General features: G+C 27.2%; 1 protein-coding gene and 1 long non-coding RNA gene across 4 annotated transcripts in view; both read right to left on the bottom strand.

The window, feature by feature from the left end:
* Nucleotides 1-1,727: 1,727 nt before the first annotated feature.
* The window catches only part of LOC123262672 (free fatty acid receptor 4-like), a 106,243-nt gene continuing 86,118 nt past the window's right edge, over nucleotides 1,728-21,852 (bottom strand). The window contains exons 1-7 of one of the 3 annotated variants that reach the window (XM_044725006.1): nucleotides 14,892-15,036; nucleotides 13,600-13,886; nucleotides 12,087-12,589; nucleotides 7,520-7,747; nucleotides 4,706-4,888; nucleotides 4,407-4,601; nucleotides 1,728-2,486 (exon numbers count right to left, since the gene is read on the bottom strand). In XM_044725006.1, coding sequence (XP_044580941.1) covers nucleotides 1,854-2,486; nucleotides 4,407-4,601; nucleotides 4,706-4,888; nucleotides 7,520-7,747; nucleotides 12,087-12,203 — 1,356 coding nt within the window. In that variant the 5' untranslated portion in view covers nucleotides 12,204-12,589; nucleotides 13,600-13,886; nucleotides 14,892-15,036 and the 3' untranslated portion in view covers nucleotides 1,728-1,853. Of the gene's footprint in view, nucleotides 2,487-4,406; nucleotides 4,602-4,705; nucleotides 4,889-7,519; nucleotides 7,748-12,086; nucleotides 12,590-13,599; nucleotides 13,887-14,891; nucleotides 15,037-21,852 lie in introns of those variants that run through there. The other 2 variants (XM_044725007.1, XM_044725005.1) reach the window with 2 other exon arrangements.
* Nucleotides 6,177-6,647, bottom strand: LOC123262680. The gene is made up of 2 exons (XR_006509015.1): nucleotides 6,591-6,647; nucleotides 6,177-6,357 (listed from the first exon to the last, which is right to left on the bottom strand). It is a non-coding gene; the product is annotated as an uncharacterized LOC123262680 (long non-coding RNA).

Below are 21,852 nucleotides of genomic sequence, written 5' to 3'. Positions count from 1 at the left end.
TCCAAGAAAATTATTTTGAAGAGAACTAGTTGTCTTATTTCACTGAGAGAAAAGTGCATAGTTAACTGAATTATAACATCACAATTATGAAAATATAGTTTTCTGAACTTTTTTTTTGTAATTGCTCAAACTATGCATTAGTTCAAGTAACTATTGATAAATAGTTATATCGATTATATTTTAATAAATATGTTTTTGCTATCGCGTTAAACAAAAAGTTATTAGGTGACTGAAAGGTTTTTACGGACGACGTCTCAGATAGCTAAACTGGAAGAGCCCTTAGCGCGTAACCAAAAGATCCGAGTTCGATTCCCGGTCCAAGCTATATGAATTATTTTTTCTGTTTTCTGAGTTAAACTTAATCAAGATGGCTATTAAGCTGATATTTAACTGAAAATAGTTTAAGTAACTATCTACTGAGGTTCAATATAATAAATAATGTTAGGTACAAGAACTGCAATTAAATAGTGGTGATGCTATTTAACTAGATTTTCCTAGTTCAGTTGACCATATTTTTCTCTCAGTGTTCAAGAAATACTTGTCTTGATTTCATGTTTCTTGGAGTGAGAGATCTAATCACTCCGATCGATAACATTTTTACGAGGTTCAAGACTATATTATCTTCGATCGAGACAAGTGAATTCTTTATTCAAAAACGATTCTCTTCAATAAAGAATAATTTTATTTCATTTAAAAAATTATTGATTGTTGATTCAAGAACAAATTTTTTTATTTATAATGTTATAAGTTTAAGTCAGAAAAAAACTTTGAAGTAAAAAAATTTGTATTTCTCTATTTGCCGATAAATATTTATTAATACAGAGAATAGCAAAAATACAAAAATTTATATGCTTAAAACAAGTAAAATAATATATTAATTTTCGAGTCGCGCCATACTTGGAACAAGTCGGTAATATCTTGAACCAACGTTACCGTCTATCTTAATCCAAGAGAAAGAAATTCTTGGGCGAAGTTGTATATTTCTTATTTAAAAACAACCAAATTTCTTGATTCGAGAATCAATTTCTTAAGTTAAGAGAATTTAATTACTTAAAACAAGAATGACATTTTGAAGAAAAAGATTTTCTTGAGTCAAGTCATTTTTTTTATCAGTGTGCTTACACAGAAAGTGCCGAAGTTAAAATTTTTCGTTAAATTCTATTCTTGGTGGAAGTCATTTTTTCTTAATTCAAATTATCATAAATACTTGATACAATAAATTTTTATATTTGATCAAGATTTTTAGATACTTTAGGGAAGCAGCGCCACCTACTTCAGCTGAGAAAAAAATTTTCTCACCTTGAGAAAATTTTTCTCGAGAATATTTGATACCTATTTTATATTATTTTAGCGTGCAATTATACATATTGAATGAAAAAAAATGATGAAATATTATTTGATCTTCCTATTTGACATGTTAATCAATAGAAATATTAATGAAAATTTACTTCTATCTTTATATTTAATTTTTTGGAGCAAGAAAGAAATTTTCTCAAGACAAGAAAATTAACTTCTATCAAGAACTAAATTTTTTGGAGCTTCGAGGCTGAATTTTCTCTTTACAACAAGATTTTCTTGATTTGAATAAATTTTCTTGGATCAAGATACGTATTTCTTAAAGCAAGAGAATTAATTTTGTTGGAATAAGTGAAGTTTCTCGTGTCAATAAAAATTTTTTTTTCGCTCAAGAAAATAATTAGGATGAAAAATATTTTCTTGGCTCAAGTGAACCTTTTTTTCTGTATAAGTGCGCACACTTGACTCTAAATTTTATTTTCCGTCCGAAAGAAAGAAAAATACAGTGTTAGTCCTTAAGTCTTGCATGCTTCTACTACTTACATAAAAAAAAAATATTAAATTTTCTCCGTAGCTTCAATAATACTTCCAATACTACTGGAACTTTTCTTCGATTGTACTTTAATATTCTTAAAACTGTTATTACTGCGCGTACGCAAACGGTTTTGAATTATTTCAAGGGATTTAGAATTTTTACGTGAATTAAAATTGTTAGCACAGGAACTATTGCCACCTGGTACTACAATACCACCGGCACTCGGTCGTTCACTTCCTGTTCCATTATTACGCCGACACATTTTAGCGAAGCACGCTCGAAAGTTCTCGGACAATACTCCGTATAATAGTGGATTTATTACGGTGTTTAACTGGGCTATTATTAGTGCCCAGATAAAATGACGCGACCGGAGAAAGTAATCGGTGGTATCACTTGGTGGTCGACGACTGTCCAAATATAATAACAGCATTATTAGTGTTATTGGCAACCACATTATTAATATGGCAAACACGTTAACCAGGAGAATTCGCACTACTCTTAAATGTTTGTGCAGTCGTATTTCTTCGTGCTGAGATAAACTCCCGGCGCGGCCTTGTCGGCTTGATACCGAGGCCGCTGATGATTTTCTTCCTGCCCAAGGAACCAACGTTCCGACTATTGACAGCTCTGAGTCACGTCTCATTGGATCTTGACCCTGGAAAAAAAATTGTATTTTTTTTTTAGTTAATAATTGAAAAAAAAAAATTTTTTTTGATTGGAAATTTTGAGTTTTTAGAAATTTATAACAAAACTTTTAAAAATTTTGAGTTCAGAAATTTTTAAATTTTTGGAAATTTTGAGATTTTGGAAATTTTTAACAAAATTTTTGAAAATTTTGAGTTTTTAGAAATTTTTGAAAATCTTTAACAAAACTTTTGAAAATTTTGAGTTTTTAGAAATTTAGAAATTTTTGGAAATTTTGAGATTTTGGAAATTTTTAACAAAACTTTTGAAAATTTTGAGTTTTTAAAAATTTAGAAATTTTTAAAAATTTTGAATTTCTGGAAATTTTTAACAAAATTTTGAGCTTTGAGAAATTTAAAAATTTTTTGGAATTTTGAGTTTTTAGAAATTTTGAAAATTTTTAGATATTTCGGGCTTTTATAAATTTTTAGATATTTTGGGCTTTTATAAATTTATAAATTTTTAACAAAACTTTTGAAAATATTGAGTTTTTAAAAATTTAGAAATTTTTGGAAATTTTGAGTTTTTGGAAATTTTTAACAAAACTTGAAAATTTTGAGTTTTTAGAAATTATAAATTTTTGAAAATTTTGAGTTTTTGGAAATTTTTGGAAATTTTTAAGGTTGTACAAATTGTAGATTTTTTTTATTTTAAAAAATTTGAAATTTTTTTTTTTTTTGTAAGCTACAAGTTTCAAAAATTTTTTAACAAAAGAACTATTTTCGGGCTGAAAAATTGATTTTTTTGAAATTAGATTTTTTTGTTGGAAATTTTAATAAATTAAAAATCTTCAAAATTATTTTTAAAGAATTTAAATTTTCAAAAATTTAGCACAAATTGTAGATTTTTCATGAGTTTTTTTTTTTAAACTTCTAAAGGATTAAAAATTAAAAAAAATTTAAACTAAAATTTTCTACAATAGTATATTGTGTAACTAGGGATGAAACAAAACGATTTCAGACCAGAGTGAAGTTGCCTGCCCGAGCGAAGCGAGAGCTGGCATCACTCGGTCTGAAATCGTGTTTCATCCCGCGTCACACATTATATTTTTCATATGTTGCATTAAAAATGCTATTAACTAGATAGTTTCAGACGAATAGCGAAAATACCATTTTATTATAAAACTTATAATAAAATAGAAAGTAATAAATTATTTTTTATCGAACATTATTCGTAAATTGAATAGTTTTCTTTTGTCATTCTTATTTATGCTTGATAACAAAATTATAATATGTCAGTATAGTTAACGGTTAGAATGACAATTATAAAGGTATAAAATAAACAAACAATTGATAGGATTGAAAATAAAGCTGCAATTTCACCTCGCGGACAGAAAATCGTCATTTTTTGTCTGCCGGGAAGAAATAATTGATTCCTGCCCGGCACAGTCGCATTGGTCTGAAATTGTCTAGTTTCGGTTGGTTCAACAGGCATTGAAACTCGCATTTTCAATGCAGGTTATATGAAAAAAAATTTTTTTCTTAGTTTGAAAATTGATTTTTTTAAAAATTTGAAGTTTTTTTTCAACATTTGGAACTTAAAAATTTTTCAAATTAGAATTTTTAAATAATGAAAAATTTTAAATTTTATGACTGATGTATATTTTTAATATATAAAATTAGAAAAAAATTCTGACTAAAAAATAGATTTTTTAAATTTAAAAATTGAAAACTTAAAATCAAAAAAATTAATATTTTTTCCAGTATTATAAAAAATCCCGAATTTCAAAATTAAAAAAAAAATGTCTAAAAAAAATGTTTATATACCTTTTTATAAAAATAGAATAATTGTCGAGAATATTTTAACAAGCAAGGAAAAGTAGGTAACTAATAATTGCAATAAATAATTTTGTCCAAATTAAAATATTCATCAATAAATCAATAGTCCTCACCTGAGTGACACATGAAACGGCCCACCTACTCCTTGTGTCAATAATCTTTTGAAATATTCTTTGGTAATGGTAAACCAGTAAGCACATCGGTAATAAACACGCAATTATTATTATCGGAATGGTAAAGCAAAGTGATACGTTTACAATTTCATTTGTTGGGAATATTAGCGTGCAAATAGTGAACTCCTTTATCACCTATTAAAAAAAAGAAAAAATAATAATTTCAAATTATTGAAAAGTATTATTAAATAAATTTATTTACTCTGAAAGTTATTTATCAAAGTACATATCGATATTACCTTTTGTTGAAACCAGAATACAACTGGTAAAAATATCAATGAACCAATAAACCATGTCATAAAACTCGCTGCCAGTACTCGGCCTGTTGTCAAAGCACTTCTGTAAGGCACTACTGCTAAACATCTGTGCCGGTCCATCGATATCAGTGTCAATGTCCACAATAACACGAACCCACATACGAACTAAAACGAAAAAAAACAATTTTTTTTAGGTTTTTATAACAATTAAATTATTAGATAGATATTTTTAGAAATCTAGCTATTGTAGCAGGTCTTGTGTCGCAATTTTAAGAAAATTTTGTCATAATATATTTTATTTCTTGGAGTTACGCCGAAAAATAGCGTTGGCTCAAAAGTTTATGTATATAAGTGTGATATAACGCAGCATGTAAGCAAGATTGCGTCCACAGTTCTTAACCGATCTTTATGAAATTTTGTGGAATTATTTTATGAATCAATACCAAGATCAAGTTTGAAGATGAGCTAAATCGGCCGGTTGGTTTACGAGTTGTGGGTGTTGAAAATTTTTTTCATTTTTAAAAAATTTTTTATTTCGTCAAATTTATGGAAATTATTTTCTAGATGTTAAAGATAAATTAAATCTATTAAATGTATCTTAAAGTTCACATAATTACCTTCAATTTAAGCTATTATTTGTCTAATTTTGATGATTTTTTAAATTAATTCCGTGATTTTGAAAATTTGAAAAAATTTTTCAATGAATGTATTTCGGGCGTTTTTCTTTAAAAAATTTATCAGCCGTAAAAGATAGCTCAATTCTATTAAATTTATGTCAAAGTTCTCATAATTATCTTCAATTAAAGCTATTATTCCTCGACTTTTGATATTTTTTTTAATTTATTTCGTAGCTCGGAAATTAAAAAATAAATGAATTTTTGGGTTTTATCGTTAAATAACTTGCATATATTACAAATCCTATTTTTTAGGTAGATTTTTTTAAAAATATTCATCTCAGAAATCTACCGTGTCTCTTGATTACAATTTATAAATAAAAATAATTAAGAATGATTTAAAAAAAAATTTTAATACAGAATTTTTATAAATAAAAAGAATATAAAATTGATAAATTTTATCAATTTTAGCTAAAAGTTTATTAAATTATTTTGATTCTTTAATTTGTTCAGATTGTCTTATAATTAGATTGTTTTTTTTTTTTTAATAAATACCTAATTGCTTTTTTTAATTTTGCATATCGGTTGCATAAATTTTTTTAATTTATTTCCTAGCTCGGAAATTAAAAAATAAATGAATTTTTGGGTTTTATCGTTAAATAACTTGCATATATTACAAATCCTATTTTTTAAGTATACGGAAATAAGTAAACTTTAATAAATAATAGTCGATTTATATTATATTATATTTATATTATATAATAAGTAATGACCAAATGGAAAAAATTACTATTTTAAGGGGTTACATGGGTTTCCTACGGAAAAAATGGCCTATATTCAACAATTTGTTTTTAATAGAAAAAATGAAATATTTTATTCAAACTTTTTACTGTCTTAAAGATACATGTTTAATAAGGGATTACTGAAATTAAAAAAAAAAATATTAAAAACTCTGCTAATGTGACGTCATTTCCGGCGAGCCCTCGGAAAAAAGATGCGTCCGCGTGGACAGCAGAACTCCTAGCAGGATTATTTGAAATGAAAAAAAAAAAATATATGTGCTTTAGTTAAGACTTCAAACTAGGTCTTGAACGAAGGAAAAAAAAAAAATGAAAATTGGATTTTTGGCAGAGGTTTTTACAAAAAAAAATTAAAAATTTGGCTAAAATTTCGCGGCATTTTTTTTTTTAAATAGTTGTCATTGAAAAAAAAAAATCCTTCGTTCAAGACCTTGTAAATTATATCTCGAAGACCTGTCTAAAATTTCATCAAGATCGGTTGAGTAGTTCTCGAGAAATCTTGACAACCGTTTTTGAAAACATAGTTTTGAGAAAAACGAGTTTAAAGTTTTGAATGACAATACAACAGTGCTTTGAGCAAGCAACTTTTTAAAACTGTATCTCCGAAACTATTATTCGGATCGATTTGAAACTTTACGACAATATTCTAGAGATGTTGTAGAATTTAATAAGCCAAAAAAAAAATCGATTTTTTGAACCGTGAAACCCATGTAACCCCTTAAAAGAATCCGAGTGAATTTTACAGTTTACTTTTTACCGTGTAGTTTTTTTGAGATGTGTGCCGAAGGCACACATCATAAACTAACATATTATCATATCACAAGAGTCTAAAAAAAGAAACATAGTTTGTTTTTTGTAGCTTCTTATTTGACATATCTGACGTTGGATCTGATCAGATATGCTTAATATTTTCTAAAAATGTTTTTTACTTTAGTTCCCAGTTAAAGTTCACACTAAGTATGTATAAACTATATCTATTATATTATAGGTGGGTGCAAGTAAACGGAATAAAAAGACGTCAGTCAATGGAATCGATATTTTAATTAAAATAGTAGGACGTTGTTTAGACAATATTTAACAAAGTACATAGTGTTTATTTATCGATTCAATTAGTACGAACATACCGCAGATCTTAAACTAAGATATATTTACGACTAAAAGGTTTGTTTATTGTACAAAAAAAAAAAAAAATAAATAAAAAGGTGATACACTTTCGTGACTATTTGAATAGAAAAATATTGGAGAAGCATTTTAGTGAATATATTGATAATAAAAAGAAGAAAAATAAAATTAGGTCAAATGTTTTTCCCTGAAAAATCATTTAATTTTTTTAGTTATTATTTATTAAATTTTTTTTTTGTACTATAATATTATTAACATACTTGTGAATAAGGGAGTAGACGACAAACGGTATCACCAAGAAGCCAAGATTGTGTGAGACGTGTGTAAGCGACGGCTGGTACTCCTAATGCAAACAGTAAATCAGCTGCAGCCAAATTAACCAGACAGAGGTTTGTCGGTGTACGCATTTCCTTGTACAATAACACACATGCCGCTATCCCAAAATTTGCTACCACTGCTACGACAAATGTTATCGCCAGTATGATTACCTGAAAAAAATTATTATTTCTTTTTGAGTTTATGAAATTTTAGAACTAAATTTTTAGTTATAAAATTGTTAGAACTGCATGGTAAAAAAAGAAGCAATGGATTTATAATAAATAGTGATCAGTTGATAGTAAATACTATTTCAAACAGTAAAATTGTAATTTCAATAGTTAATTTGTAATATTTATTATTCGAATGCTACATGGAAAAAAGTAAACTGTAATAAATAACAGTCGATTTATAATAAGTAATGATCAACTGCTAAAAATTACCATTTCAAACAGTAAAATCGTTATTTTACTATTCATTTTATAATATTTACCGGTTGGCAATAGCCTAATCGGCTCAGTACCTGCATTTCGAAAGAGTGGGACCAGGGTTCGATTCCGGCGCGCACCAATATTTTTCAATGATTATAAACTAAGAATATGTGCGTTTCATTGCCAGCCTCTGTACCGGTTGGGTTTTCTGTGGTTTTCCCATATAGTTATGGAGGTAAAATGTCATTATAGAAGTACCTCCATACTATTTAAGACCGTAATGCAAATGCAGGTACTGATTATAACGCGTAAGTCGGCCACAGTCGCAGCACATGTGTGTCGGGCATGAAAGAAAAAATCCCGACATGCAGCGGCGTGGGGACGAAAAAGTGGTTGAGAATCATAATGACGGGGTTGAGAGATTATATTGCGGAGAAAAAAGTGGAGAGACAATAATTCCCCACCCTCCCTTGTAAAACATTCTACAGTGATACAAGTAAAACCATCCTCAATTATAACCTCAATTATAATATTTACCATTTAAACGTTACAATTTACTCTTTACATGGAAGAAAATACTATTTCAAACAGTAATATTCGCTATGTAAATGTCTAAAATGTTAAGGTATAATAATTAAGAATTCAGACTTTGATATTTATCATTTCGTACCTAAAAAATGATCGCAATGATATGTAAAAAGTATAAAATAAAGTTAGTAAATTTCTAATACAAGCAACGTCAATATTTACAAAGTAAAATGGCAAATTTTAAACGCAACGCTAAAAATCAAACTGTAATCATTGTCTTGCTCGGACTGATAAAATGTATATTTTAAAAGTATAATTTTTACTGTTTTAAATGTTAAATTCTCCTAGAGTGAGACCCCCTTCTCTTTCATCTAAGTTCCCCTTTTCCTTATAATATGGATTATATATTGAAATGGCAATTTTTACTGTTTGAAACTGTAATTTTTTAAGATGAAAGAGTCGTTATTTACTATAGTGACAGCTAGTAATCACTTATTTTGGATATTAAATTATAAATTGTGGCTTTTATACTTTCTACATTAAGTTCTGTAATATTTATATTTTTGCCACCCCGATGTCCGCTTTACTGTTTGAAACTATAAAAATTAACCAGAATCCGAGTGAATATTACAGTTTACTTTTTTCCGTGTATTTTTTGTTCTTGAAACCAAGTTTTAGGGAAACTCAGATTGATGATACTTACTTAACTACACAGAAAAAGAATTGAATCAAGAGAAAAATTCTTGGCCAAGAAAATAATTTTGAAGAGTTTAATTGTATTGAATCAAGTAAAATTTACTTAAACCAAGAAAAATTTCTTATTTTAAGAATTTTTTTACTCAAATCAAGAAGATTAAATTCTTCATATTTATTTACTTTATTTGAGTTAATTTTTTTTTCTGTATAATAAAATATAATAAATAGTAATCAATTGATAGTAAATACTATTTCAAACAGTAAAATTATGATTTTAATAGTTAATTTGTGATATTTATTATTCGAATGCTACAATTCAATAATTATATAAAAAAAAATAGGATTTAAAACAGTAATAACAGCTATGTAAATGTCCAAAAAGTTTAAGTATAATAATTAACAATTACAACTTTAATGTTTATCATTTTGCAAGTAAAAGATTATCGTGTGATATGGAAAAAATATTTAAAATGGTTACTAAAACTACTACAGGAAGACTTTTAGATTTAAATGTAACCAACGTCAAAATTTGTAAGGTAAAATAGTAAATTTTAAACGCAACGATAAAAACAAATCTATAATTATTGATTTGCTTTGACTGGTAAAAAATATATTTAAAGTGTCAGATTTTTACTGTTTGACTTTGTTAAATTTAACAAGTGATTGTGACCTTCTCTCCCTTCTCCCTTCAAAATTTTAACTATACATATCTAAGTAGCCATTCTAACTATTTTAAACTGTTAAATTAAAGTAGTTATTAGAGTTGTTATTTAATATATTATTTGTCACAAGTCACTCGATATGATATTATAAAATACATATTAATTAAAATGGGAATTTTTACTGTTTCAAAGGATGAACTTTAAAGAGTGAGAGTTGTTATTAAATATAGTAACCGCTGCAAATGACCCTTTTTTCAATATTAAATTATAAATAATGAATTTTATACTTTTTTACATGATATTTTGTGATATTTAATGAATAGTTTGAGTGTCTTCTATACACTGATAAAAAAAAATGACTTGATTCAAGAAAAAATTTTTTTTCAAAATGTCATTCTTGTTTTAAGTAACTAAATTCTCTTAACTTAAGAAATTGATTCTCGAATCAAGGAACTTGGTTGTTTTAAAATAAGATATATACAACTTCGCCCAAGAATTTCTTTCTCTTGGATTAAGATAGACGGTAACGTTGGTTCAAGATATTACCGACTTGTATCAAGTATGGCGCGACTCGAGAATTAACATATTATTTTACTTGTTTTAAGCATATAAATTTTACTATTTTTGCTATTCTCTGTATTAATAAATATTTTTCGGCTTATAGAGAAATACAAATTTTTTTTCTTTAAAGTTTTTTTCTGACTTAAACTTATAGCATTATAAATAAAAAAAGTTGTTCTCTAATCAACAATCAATAATTCTTGAAATGAAATAAAATTATTCTTTATTGAAGAGAATCGTTTTTGAATAAAGAATTCACTTGTATCGATCGAAGATAATATAGTCTTGAACCTAGTAAAAATGTTATCGATCGGAGTGATTAGATCTCTCACTCCAAGAAACATGAAATCAAGACAAGAATTTCTTGAAATAAGACAACTAGTTCTCTTCAAAATAATTTTCTTGGAGCAAGAATATTTTTCTTGAATGAATATATTTTTTTTATCAGTGTAAGCTATAAAAAATTTGACCTGTGTCGTAAATATCTCAACAATGAAGCTAATTATAAAGTAATAAAGCTCTCCCAGGTCATAATAACTGGATAAAAATAGCTAAAAATAAAAAATAAAAATTAAATTAATATCTACGTTAACTTGTCTTCACTCGAATTCTCAATACAGAGCCAATTAATCGATCATACGTAGGAAATAACTTCTCGTTCGCTATTTGCGGAAATGTTTAATCGAGTTTACAGTTCCTGTCTATGTCTATATATTTTAACGTCGTATAAAGTAAAATCAAGAGGATATTTATATATAGTAATATTAATATATAAATTTACTCTCGTAACTTATAAATCTAGTTGATACATCAAACCACTTTTGTTCTTTTTTTGCTTTATTAATTTGATCTACTTCGCATTTCCCTATCGAAAAAATTTACATAGGAAAGTATAGATTCTTATATACAGAAAGAAAAATTTCTAGACAGGAGAACAAAATTCTTGGCTCAAGAAAATTTTCGGGTGCCTGAAGGGAGACCGAAGTTGTGTTGACCGAAGTTAAAATTTTTCTTTAAATTCTATTCTTGGTGCAAGTCATTTTTTCTTAATTCAAATTATCATAAATACTTAATACAATAAATTTTTATATTTGATCAAAATTTTTAGATACTTTAGGGAAGCAGCGCCACCTACTTCAGCTGAGAAAAAAATTTTCTCACCTTGAGAAAATTTTTCTCGAGAATATTTGATACCCATTTTATATTATTTTAGCGTGCAATTATACATATTGAATGAAAAAAAATGATGAAATATTATTTTATCTTCCCAATTGACATGTTAATCAATAAAAATATTAATGAAAATTTACTTCTATCTTTATATTTAATTTTTTGGAGCAAGAGAAAAATTTTCTCAAGACAAGAAAATTAACTTCTATCAAGAACTAAATTTTTTGGAGCTCAAGGCTGAATTTTCTCTTCACAACAAGATTTTCTTGATTTAAATAAATTTTCTTGGATCAAGATACGTATTTCTTAAAGCAAGAGAATTAATTTTGTTGGAATAAGTGAAATTTCTTGTCAAAAAAAAATTTTTTTTTCGCTCAAGAAAATAATTAGGATGAAAAATATTTTCTTGGCTCAAGTGAACCTTTTCTTCTGTGTATAAATTTAAATATATTTATTTAACATACCTCAACAGCACTCGCTCCTTTTCGATCGCTAAATTCGCTGTAATACGTGAAAAACTCTCTTTCTCCCCATGTTTCATCAACTCCGAATAAATAAGAAGAGTTTACATCATTGTCCATCTTTTCTACTGAAATAAATGCTCTTCTTGTATTTTTTAAAGACTCCTCGGGTGTTAAATTACTTTAACTGTCAGATAACTAACAGCTTGATGGACCATTTTTAGCCGGTTTAAGTTCTTCCTTTATTTAGCAGTAAAATATATAATTGAAATGAACAATAAAATAGCCGTAAGTTTTTACGTCCTTAATTTAACTTCTTAAACTTATTCTTATTTTAGCTTAAGCTCCAGGGACTTTTTTAAGCAATAGTTTATGGATCACATTTGAGAAAATGTCATGGGACGTCGAAGCTTTTACCCTTGACTTCTAGAGACCAGGACGATAAAAAGATATTCACTTGTTGTTCAACACCCCTTGCTAGTTGTTGCCAGTAGAAATATTTTCATCTGAAACAAAAATAAACTTTAATTAGTTATAACTGTAAATTTTATTTTTTCATTAAAAAAAAAATAATCTTTTCAGGTAAAAATCTACACTGAGAAAAAAGTACATGATTAGCTGAATTATAAGGTCACAAGTATAAAAATATTTCTAAACTTTTTTTTTTGTAGTTACGTGAACTATGCATTAGTTATATCTCCTATATTTTAATAAATATTTTTAATAATATCTTGTAAACTATTGACATTATTAAAGATATAAGCTCATCCTGACATTACATTCATCGAGACCTTTCATTTAAGTACCCACATCAATTTTTCATATATTTATATATTTATATATATCATGTATATATGTATATATGAAAAATATATCAAAAATGCATGTGGGTACTCAAATGAAAGCTCTTGATGAGTATAACATCGGGATAAGCTTATACCTTTAAATTGTCAATAATTCAGAAATGACCTGGTGTCTTGTGAACTATTGATATTTTCAAAGATATAATCTCACTCCGATATTACACTCATCGAGACCTTTCATTTGAGTACCCACATCAATTTTTCATATATTTTATATATTTATATATATTACATATATGTATATATGAAAAATATATCTAAAATATTTGTGGGTATTCAAATGAAAACTCTTGATGAGTGTAACATCAGGATGAGCTTATATCATAAAAAATGTCAATAGTTAAAAAATGACCTTCTATGTAAACTATTAACATCTTGTAAACTATTAACATTTTTAAAGATGTATGCTCATCCCGATATTACACTCATTGAAACCTATCATTTGAGTACCCACATCAATTTTTTATATATTTATATATATTACATATATGTATATATGAAAAATATATAAAAATGCATGTGGGTACTTAAATGAAAGCTCTTGATGAGTGTAACATTGTGATAAGCTTATATCTTTAGAAGCGTCAATATTTAAGAAAGTATAGTGCAAGTATAGTGCAATTTAACGAAAATTTCAAATACTTAATTTTTACCGTGCTTACAGAAAAATGAATAGGATTGAAGGTTTAAAAAAATTGAAACATAATGAATACACAAATAGTCCAGTATTTTATTATTGAAAAATTACATACATTAAATATTATGAATAAAGTAAATTTAGGAAAAATCATAAGAACAGAAGATTGAATCACAGTTTGCAAATTTGCTTCTAATCATCTTCGGTTTAGTAAGATTGAATTTAGCAAATACATCGCATTTCACCTTTTCAATGTTATGAGGCTGTGCTGGTTCTCTTGAAAACACCCAGGATTTTTCAATGCTGTAAAAAATTTTTTAAAAATAATTCGCGTGCCTAGTGCCCAAAGGGCGTATTACAGCAGTTAGATAGGGTTCCATGCCAAAAGGGCGTATAAAAAAATTTTTTTTTGCCATTCTTTTTAGAATCGCTCGAAACGTAAAGATCTGCAGAAAAAAAATTTTTGACGTACTAACGCCAAAAAAGGCGTATCAAGATATACGCTCTTTTGGCTTTAGGAAATTATCGGTCTAAAGCCAAAAGGGCGTACAAAAAAAATCGGGATTTTTCATAATTTCGAACAACAGTCTTCAAAATTGTGCGGAGAAAGTTTGTGAAAAAAAAAATTTTGAAAAAGTCAACATTTTTGATGGTAGTAAATTTAAATTTTCATCATTTTGGACACTCCAATGATTAAAGAAGCATATGAATTAAAAATTTTTTCGCGTACTAAAATTTTATATTTTTTATAAATTTCCTTCTGATTCGTTGCATAAAATTGTAGTTAAAATCCATAATATGTATATGTAGAATTAACAACATCTTATTATAAGTAAGAAATTATTAACTAATCGTTAAAAAATTTTTTGAGCTGAGTATAGCTGAATATAGATCTGATGAAAACTCTATTTTCAAAAAACGGGGTAAAACCAATAACTTCCCGCTTTTAGAAAATTTTTAGTTTTCTTAACGGAAAGTTAAAAATTATACGCCCTTTTGGCTTTAGATCACTAAATTTTTAGTGTTCTAAAGCCAAAAGAGCGTATAACTTGAGACGTATGCCCTTTTGGCTTTAGAAATTTTTTTTTCATTTTTAGGCTTAGAACATGTTTACAAAACGATTGGCACCAAAAAAAAAAATTATACGCCCTTTTGGTTTTGTAAAGCCAAAAGGGCGTATAACTTTTATCCGCCCTTTTGGCATTAGGCACGCGAATTAATTGTGATTATTAACGTAGTTCCTCCCTATCAAAAAAATCCACATGAATTTATATGGAAATCCACGTAGGAAAGTATTTTTGGACTTACTGATAATTTCCATAGTCATCACAACTCCAGGCTATAAGAAAGTCATCATAATCCATGTAAAGAGTTGAAAATATTCTGGATACGCTACCGACCGTGGGAAGAAAGTAAGTTACTTTTGATCCTAGATCAGTTTCAATAACCCGGGAAACAGATGTCTCTGTTTGACAGGCACTATGGCGGTAAATATGAAGATATTAATAATAAATCAAGAAAAAATATCGTTAGGATTACCTGCAAAACATTCGAGTCAAATTTTTTTATATTTGCATTTCTTCTAAATTATTCTTTTTTGACTAGTATGAATTGCAGAAACAAAAAAAAAATTAAGATTGATAATTACAGAGTTGAAAAGGATTTCTCTATCATCGTCGAAACGTTGTTGATTGGCTCACGCAACATTGCTTTATGGCACCTACTTGATTTTTTGTAATTATTAACACTTCGTTGTACTTCATACCATTCGCCAACTAACTGGAAAAAATTGGTTTGATAAATTAGAGTGTAAAAATTTGAATTTGATTGAAAAGATACTTACTCTGTTATAATCGAGTGGATCGACAACTACTTTAGGACAAGGACCATTGTGTGACGGAGGTTTGGCATTGGATGATGATGATGATGAAGAAGAAGCATGAGAGACAGATGAAGATGATGAAGAAGCTTCACTTCCTGATTCTGATGATTGAGCAAAAGCACTTGCAGTTAAGTAAAGAAGAATTGAAGAGATTAACATTTTTGAATTGTAAAATTAGGACTTGCAATTTGATCACTGATTTTACTGTTATATATTGAATTTTATTGAGATATAAAAAGAATATTGCACATTCAATTACATTTATACTAAACGTTAAGTTAAGTAATTATTTACAATTAAAAGTTATATATTTAAAGTGCAAGTATTGCGATACTAATATTCAAATTTTTAAAATGGCTCAATGTTTTAAGATTCAAATTTAAGATTTCATAAATCGCCGTATTTCAATTCACTTGTATCAATACCGGTATTTATTGAGCAATATATGGGTGATTCTCTGTAAGGATGTTTTTTGCTGTCCCAGGCATTTTTTTATTAGAAAAATTGTTATTTTGTTACTAAAAAAAATTTATTACGAAAATAAAAAAACATTTCTATTAGGAGCATTGAAAACTAAAATGGAATAAATTTTGGTTTTTTTGCTATAAATTCGTAAACCACCGAAATGTCAGTCCCCTCCCTAGCGGATCCGATTACACCGAATACACTAAAATCACACGGTGTAAATGTGAAAAAATTACACTGTACTTACACCAGAGTACCACGGTGTGTTACAGTAGGATTTCAGTGTAGACACAGCGGTGATCAAAAACTGCTGCGTTACACCGTGTTTAAACCGAATTCTCACTTTGAATGTAAACAACAGGTGTTACACCGTCTCTACACTGGAATTCCACCGTAAATGTAAAAAAGCGTGTGTTACACCGTCTCTACACTGGAATTTCACCGTAAATGTAAAAAAGCGTGTATTACACCGTTTCTACACTGGAATCCCACCGTGAATGTAAAAGAGCGTATGTTACACCGTTTCTACACTAGAATCCCACTGTAAGCAACAAGAACATAGATATTACACCGTACTTACACTGACATTACTCCTAAACTTTTAAATCGGGTATTGCACCGTATCTATGCTGGAATTTCACTAGTTATAAAAATACCAGAAATACCCAGAAATCCCATTGTACACTGAGAAATAAATTTTCTTTCGAAATAAAGAAACAATTCCGCAATAAAAATTAATTTGCCGGAAATTTACAATAATTCAATTTCTGAGTTGAAGAAATAAAAATTTTCAATCAATAATTTTCTTTTCAAAAAATTTTTATAGATTTCGGAAAGAACAATTTTAGATGAAAATTCATAAATTTTCTATTATCTAAAATTTTTTTTTTCTAAACACAAAAAAACTATTGGTAATTATTTACAAGTGGGGTCCACCATTTTTATTATCATTTTTATGAACGAAATTTTTTTTTTATTTTTTACAAAAAAAAAAGTTGAATATCACCATTTTCTAAAAAATTTATAAATTTTTTTGAAAATTTGTTAAAATTGTGTTAATCAAATGTTTTTTTCAAATTGTTCATTTTTTTATGTATTTTTCAAAATAAATATATCAAAATTTTCAAAAAAAAAATGAAAATTAAAAAAAATGAAAATTAAAATGGTGGACACCACTTGTAAATAATTACCAAATTTTTTTCAACAAAAAAGTGACTGTGAGAAAAATTTTTATTTCTTCAACTCAGGAACATAATGATTAAAAATTATCAACAAATTAATTTCTTGTCATAACAATATCCATTTTTTTTTAAAGAAATTTTTTCTGTTTGAGTCAGCAAAATGACTTGTACATTCAAAAACTCTGTTATCAAATGATTCTACTAAAAAATTGTTAAGCCTAGCACATTATTTAAAAATGATCATACTCCATAACATTTGTACTTAAAATTTTATTCACAAAGATAGAAATACTTTTTTTTCTTATTTATTTTAATTAATTAATTTTATTTTCTTATTTAATTTTATCTAATTTAATTAATGTAATCTAATGTTGTTATTTATTGATTTAATAGAAATAAATCTTTTAAGATTTTTGCAAGCTTTTGAGATGATATACGTAAAAAAATTATAAAAATATTAAAGTTACATAAAAAAATTATCTTTTTTTGTTATCAAAATCGAAATTCAATCTCAAAAGTACACTTTCAATTTTATTAACTCGTTAATTAAGATATATCAGTTTTATAAATAAAATATTGACTACTCATAATAGTATAGGATCCATTACTTTGAATTAGCGACAATAATTATAGAATTGCTCTAGGAACTGTTACCATAATTTGTATTCGTACTCCTTATCATTGAACAGGAACAAATTTCGTAAAAATAATGGAGACAGTTCCTATATTTTTCTTTTCATGTACAGTCATTCAAGAACTGTTTATTTATTCATTTCGAGTATTACTTACTCGATACATTTATAAATTTCATACTCTTGATAATCTCTTTGTCATTAGTCAGTTTCCCAACAATTTGGAAGATCAAAACAAAGATGCCCATGTCTGTACATATTTGAGTTGCAGGCCGGACTAATTTTAAATTGCTTACAAAAGTTATGTCGTTGCTTATTTCTACTTGTTTAATATAATTTGTACCATAAGCACTTTTTTTTAAAACGTAAACTTTTACGAAAAATCCTTTAAATCGAATATTCTTTGTTTTATTTATAAATAAAAATAACATTTGCTTTTTTTATGAATTGATGCCCCCCCCCCCGTATAAAAAAATTACGAAAAAATTAATCTTTTTCTCTTCATTATTTTTGTTAATAGAATTATTTTCAACTGCTATACTACCATACTACAATCAATTAAAACATAAAAACTATTTTTTTAGATCATAAATATTTCTAGAAAAATTGTATTAGTCTGTTCTTTTCGTTAAGAAGTAGTCTAATAAGTCTTCGCCAATAATTAAAAATAAAAATTATAGAATAAACTGTAATTTAATCAGCTATTAAAAAGAAGCTGTTGATTCTTAACATTCGACAAAAAATCATCTTTGTAGAGAATTTAATTTCCTACAAAACCATACCAAGGGTTTTTTTTTATATTTGGTGCATTGAATTGTCTATAACAAAAAAATGAGTGAAAAAAAATCTGGAAAACGGTAGACCCTAAAGGCCATCCCTGCAACTTCCCGCTAATTCCATATCCAAGTGCTTAAAATTGCACTTATGCACTGATAGAAGGATTTGTTTATAGTTAAAAGTATTTGTTAATATTTAACAAATCATTTATTAGAGACCACTTTTCAGTCCTTATCTAATATTTCTTAGTATTTAAAAAGATTTATTAATATTTAATCAACGAATATCAAATTTATTAAATACAAACAAATTCTTTTAAATACTAAGAAATATTTGTTTAATACTAAAATTGGTCTCTAATAAATGATTTGTTAACTATTAACAAATATTTTTTGATACAAATAAATCCTACTATCAGTGTGACGTTTTTGAACTTTTCGAGCTCAAAATTATAATTTATGTATTATTTTAGGCTCTCCGAGCTCAAAAAGATAGCTTTTCTATGCTTTTGAGCTCGTTGAGCTCAAAAGTCTGATGGAAGTTTCATAGAATACTATTTTTTGAACTTTCGAACCGCAATAACTTTTGAATGAATTAACCGATTTTCATGCGGTTGGTGGCAATCGACGTGGTTTTTAAGGCTCTAATAATGATTTTATTTCATCAAGAACGATTCACAAAGAAATGTCGAAGTTATGTGAAAAAAACACTTTTTTCGAAATTTTTCGTTTTCGATAACTCTCGAACGAATCAACAGAATTTCACGGGACTGGTGGCAATCGACGTGGTTTTTCAAACATAAGAACGGATTAGTTTTTGGAATCGATCGGTGGAGCCGTTTAGAAGTTATTTCAAATAAACGATTTTTTTAAAATTTTATTTTTGAGATTTTTCAAAATCTAGCGAACCGAATCGATTCATATTTCTCACGAAATTTAATGGCAATGATATTCTTTGGATCGCCACCTATTTCGATCCAATCGGTCGAGCCGTTCAAAAGTTGTAAGAGGTTTACATACATACACTGATAGAAGGATTTGTTTGTATTTAATAAATCAATTTATTAAAATCTTAAAATCTTGGGTGGAAATAATATTTTTTTACTATTAACAATATTTGTTAGTATTAACTAAATCTATTTTTTATGAAAACAAAATTTTTGTAACTATTAAGAAGCTTTAATATATTTAAAAAAATATTTATTTCCACCAAATAAGATTTGTTAATAGTTAACAAATATTTTGTTGGTGATCGGTGTTGGTAGATGGCGTTGGTACTTAACGCGTAGTTGTAAATAAAGAGAATTAATCAGACTGAGAATTATATTTACAAATAATTGTAAACTATTTTTCTTTTTATAATTTGTATCCTTTAATTTCATTTTACATTTACTTCATTAAATATCTAATTCTCTGTAATTTTTATAATTAAAATAAAACATTGAAACACGTTTCTGAGGAATTTTTTAAATATTAATAATCCAGTGTGTAAATACTAATAAATGATTTATTAAATATTAATAAATGATTTTATAGATGTTTATAAATCGTTCTTTATATGTTAATAAATCGTTTATTAAATAGTAATAAATATTTGGTTAGCACAAAAAAATAGCTGCTAATAAATAATTTATTAACTGTTAATAAATATTAGTTAAGGACCTATCCTCTAATAAATCATTTATTAAATATTAACAAATCTTTTTAAATACAAAAAAATCCTTCTATCAGTGTAGAACTCCGTGTTAATATTAAAGATAAATTAACATTGAACGTTATTAAAATTAAAAAGGTGTGTGTGTGTGTGTGTGTGTGTGTGTAAGTTTGTGAACCGATTATAAATTTTGAACGGCTTGACCGATTTGATCGCGGTTAGTGGCATTCGAAAGGTCTTGACCAAACTTAGATTTTTAATATAATTTGGACCGATTCAAACCGGTAAATTTTGAGAAATTTTGAAAAAACTACGAAAAAAATTTTTTTTAAATGTGGTTTTTTTAGAATAACTTTTAAACCGCTTTACCGATCGATTCCAAATCTAATTAGCTCTTAAAATAAAATAACCACGTCGATCGCCGCGTAAAAAACGATTCATTCATTCAAAAGTAATTGCAGTTTAAAAATTTTAAGAATAGTTTTTTTTCAAATTGCTATTAGATTATTGAGCTCGAAGAGCTCAAAAGCCAAAAAAATCGAAATATTTGAGCTTGGAGAGCTCAAAATCATACAACAGCTCACTCTTTGAGCTCGGAGAACTCGAAAAAACAGATAAATTATATTTCGGAGTTCGAGAAGCTCAAAAACGTCATACCCGGGAAAAAATGATCAGATATGAACAGGCATGACAGTTCAGGTCTGATCAGATATAAAAAATGACCGGGTCTGATCAGACCTGGCCAGGCATGTTCATGTCTGATCAGATCTGTTCATGCCTGACTCCGATCAGGTCCATAAAAAAAAAAACAAGATTCGTGCCGACGTGGATTCGAACCATGTACGTTGCGCTCTTCAGACTGATACTTTTACCTATTGACCCAATGACTTATCTTAATTCTAAGGTACCTTTCAAACTACTTTAAGTAATTTAAATTTTATACATGACTTATCCTTATAGTTAACGGAGTTCTATACTTAATTTATTAATTATTAATAATTAATTATACACAGTAAAAAATTTCGCGTCATAGCATCAAAAAATTTTTTGTTAAAAATTTTTATGTTAAATATTTAACACTTTTTTGTGTTGATTTAACAGAATAAATGTTAAATTTACACATAAAAGTGTTAAATATTTAACACAAAAATTTTTGACGCAATGATGCAAAATTTTTTATTGTGCATATTAGAGTGATTTATTTGGGACGGCTATGTATTTTTTTCGCTCCATTAACATATGGTTCTATGTAAAGTATATAAAAAAATTTCCTCAAGGTTCATTCCGTAATTATAATTTTATTGTTTTCTTTTAAAATTGAAGTTTTTTTTAACTAAAACGTATAGGAAATGGAGAATTATTTGTGTGTTCTACAATTTAACAGCCTTTGACACTACTGCTATGGACCAAGGCGTAGCTTAAAGATAATAACAGACACCTTGAAAGGACTTATCGATATCAACTTGATATATTTTGGTATTTTCACGCTATCAAACTCAAACTTTACTAAATAATCTTATTTTTCGCGTATTCAATGGAACACAGTAAAAAAATTTTATGTCATTGCGTCAAAATTCATCGTTAAAAATCATCGTTTTGGCATGGAAAATTAAAAAGTTCATGCTTATATAAGCCGAAATTTTGATGAAAGTCGTACATTTAAAATTTATAAGGGGATA

This window comes from Cotesia glomerata, linkage group LG4, assembly GCF_020080835.1.
Source record: "Cotesia glomerata isolate CgM1 linkage group LG4, MPM_Cglom_v2.3, whole genome shotgun sequence".
In the NCBI taxonomy this organism is placed as follows: Eukaryota; Metazoa; Arthropoda; class Insecta; order Hymenoptera; family Braconidae; genus Cotesia; species Cotesia glomerata.
This window is presented reverse-complemented; position numbering and strand designations above follow the sequence as displayed.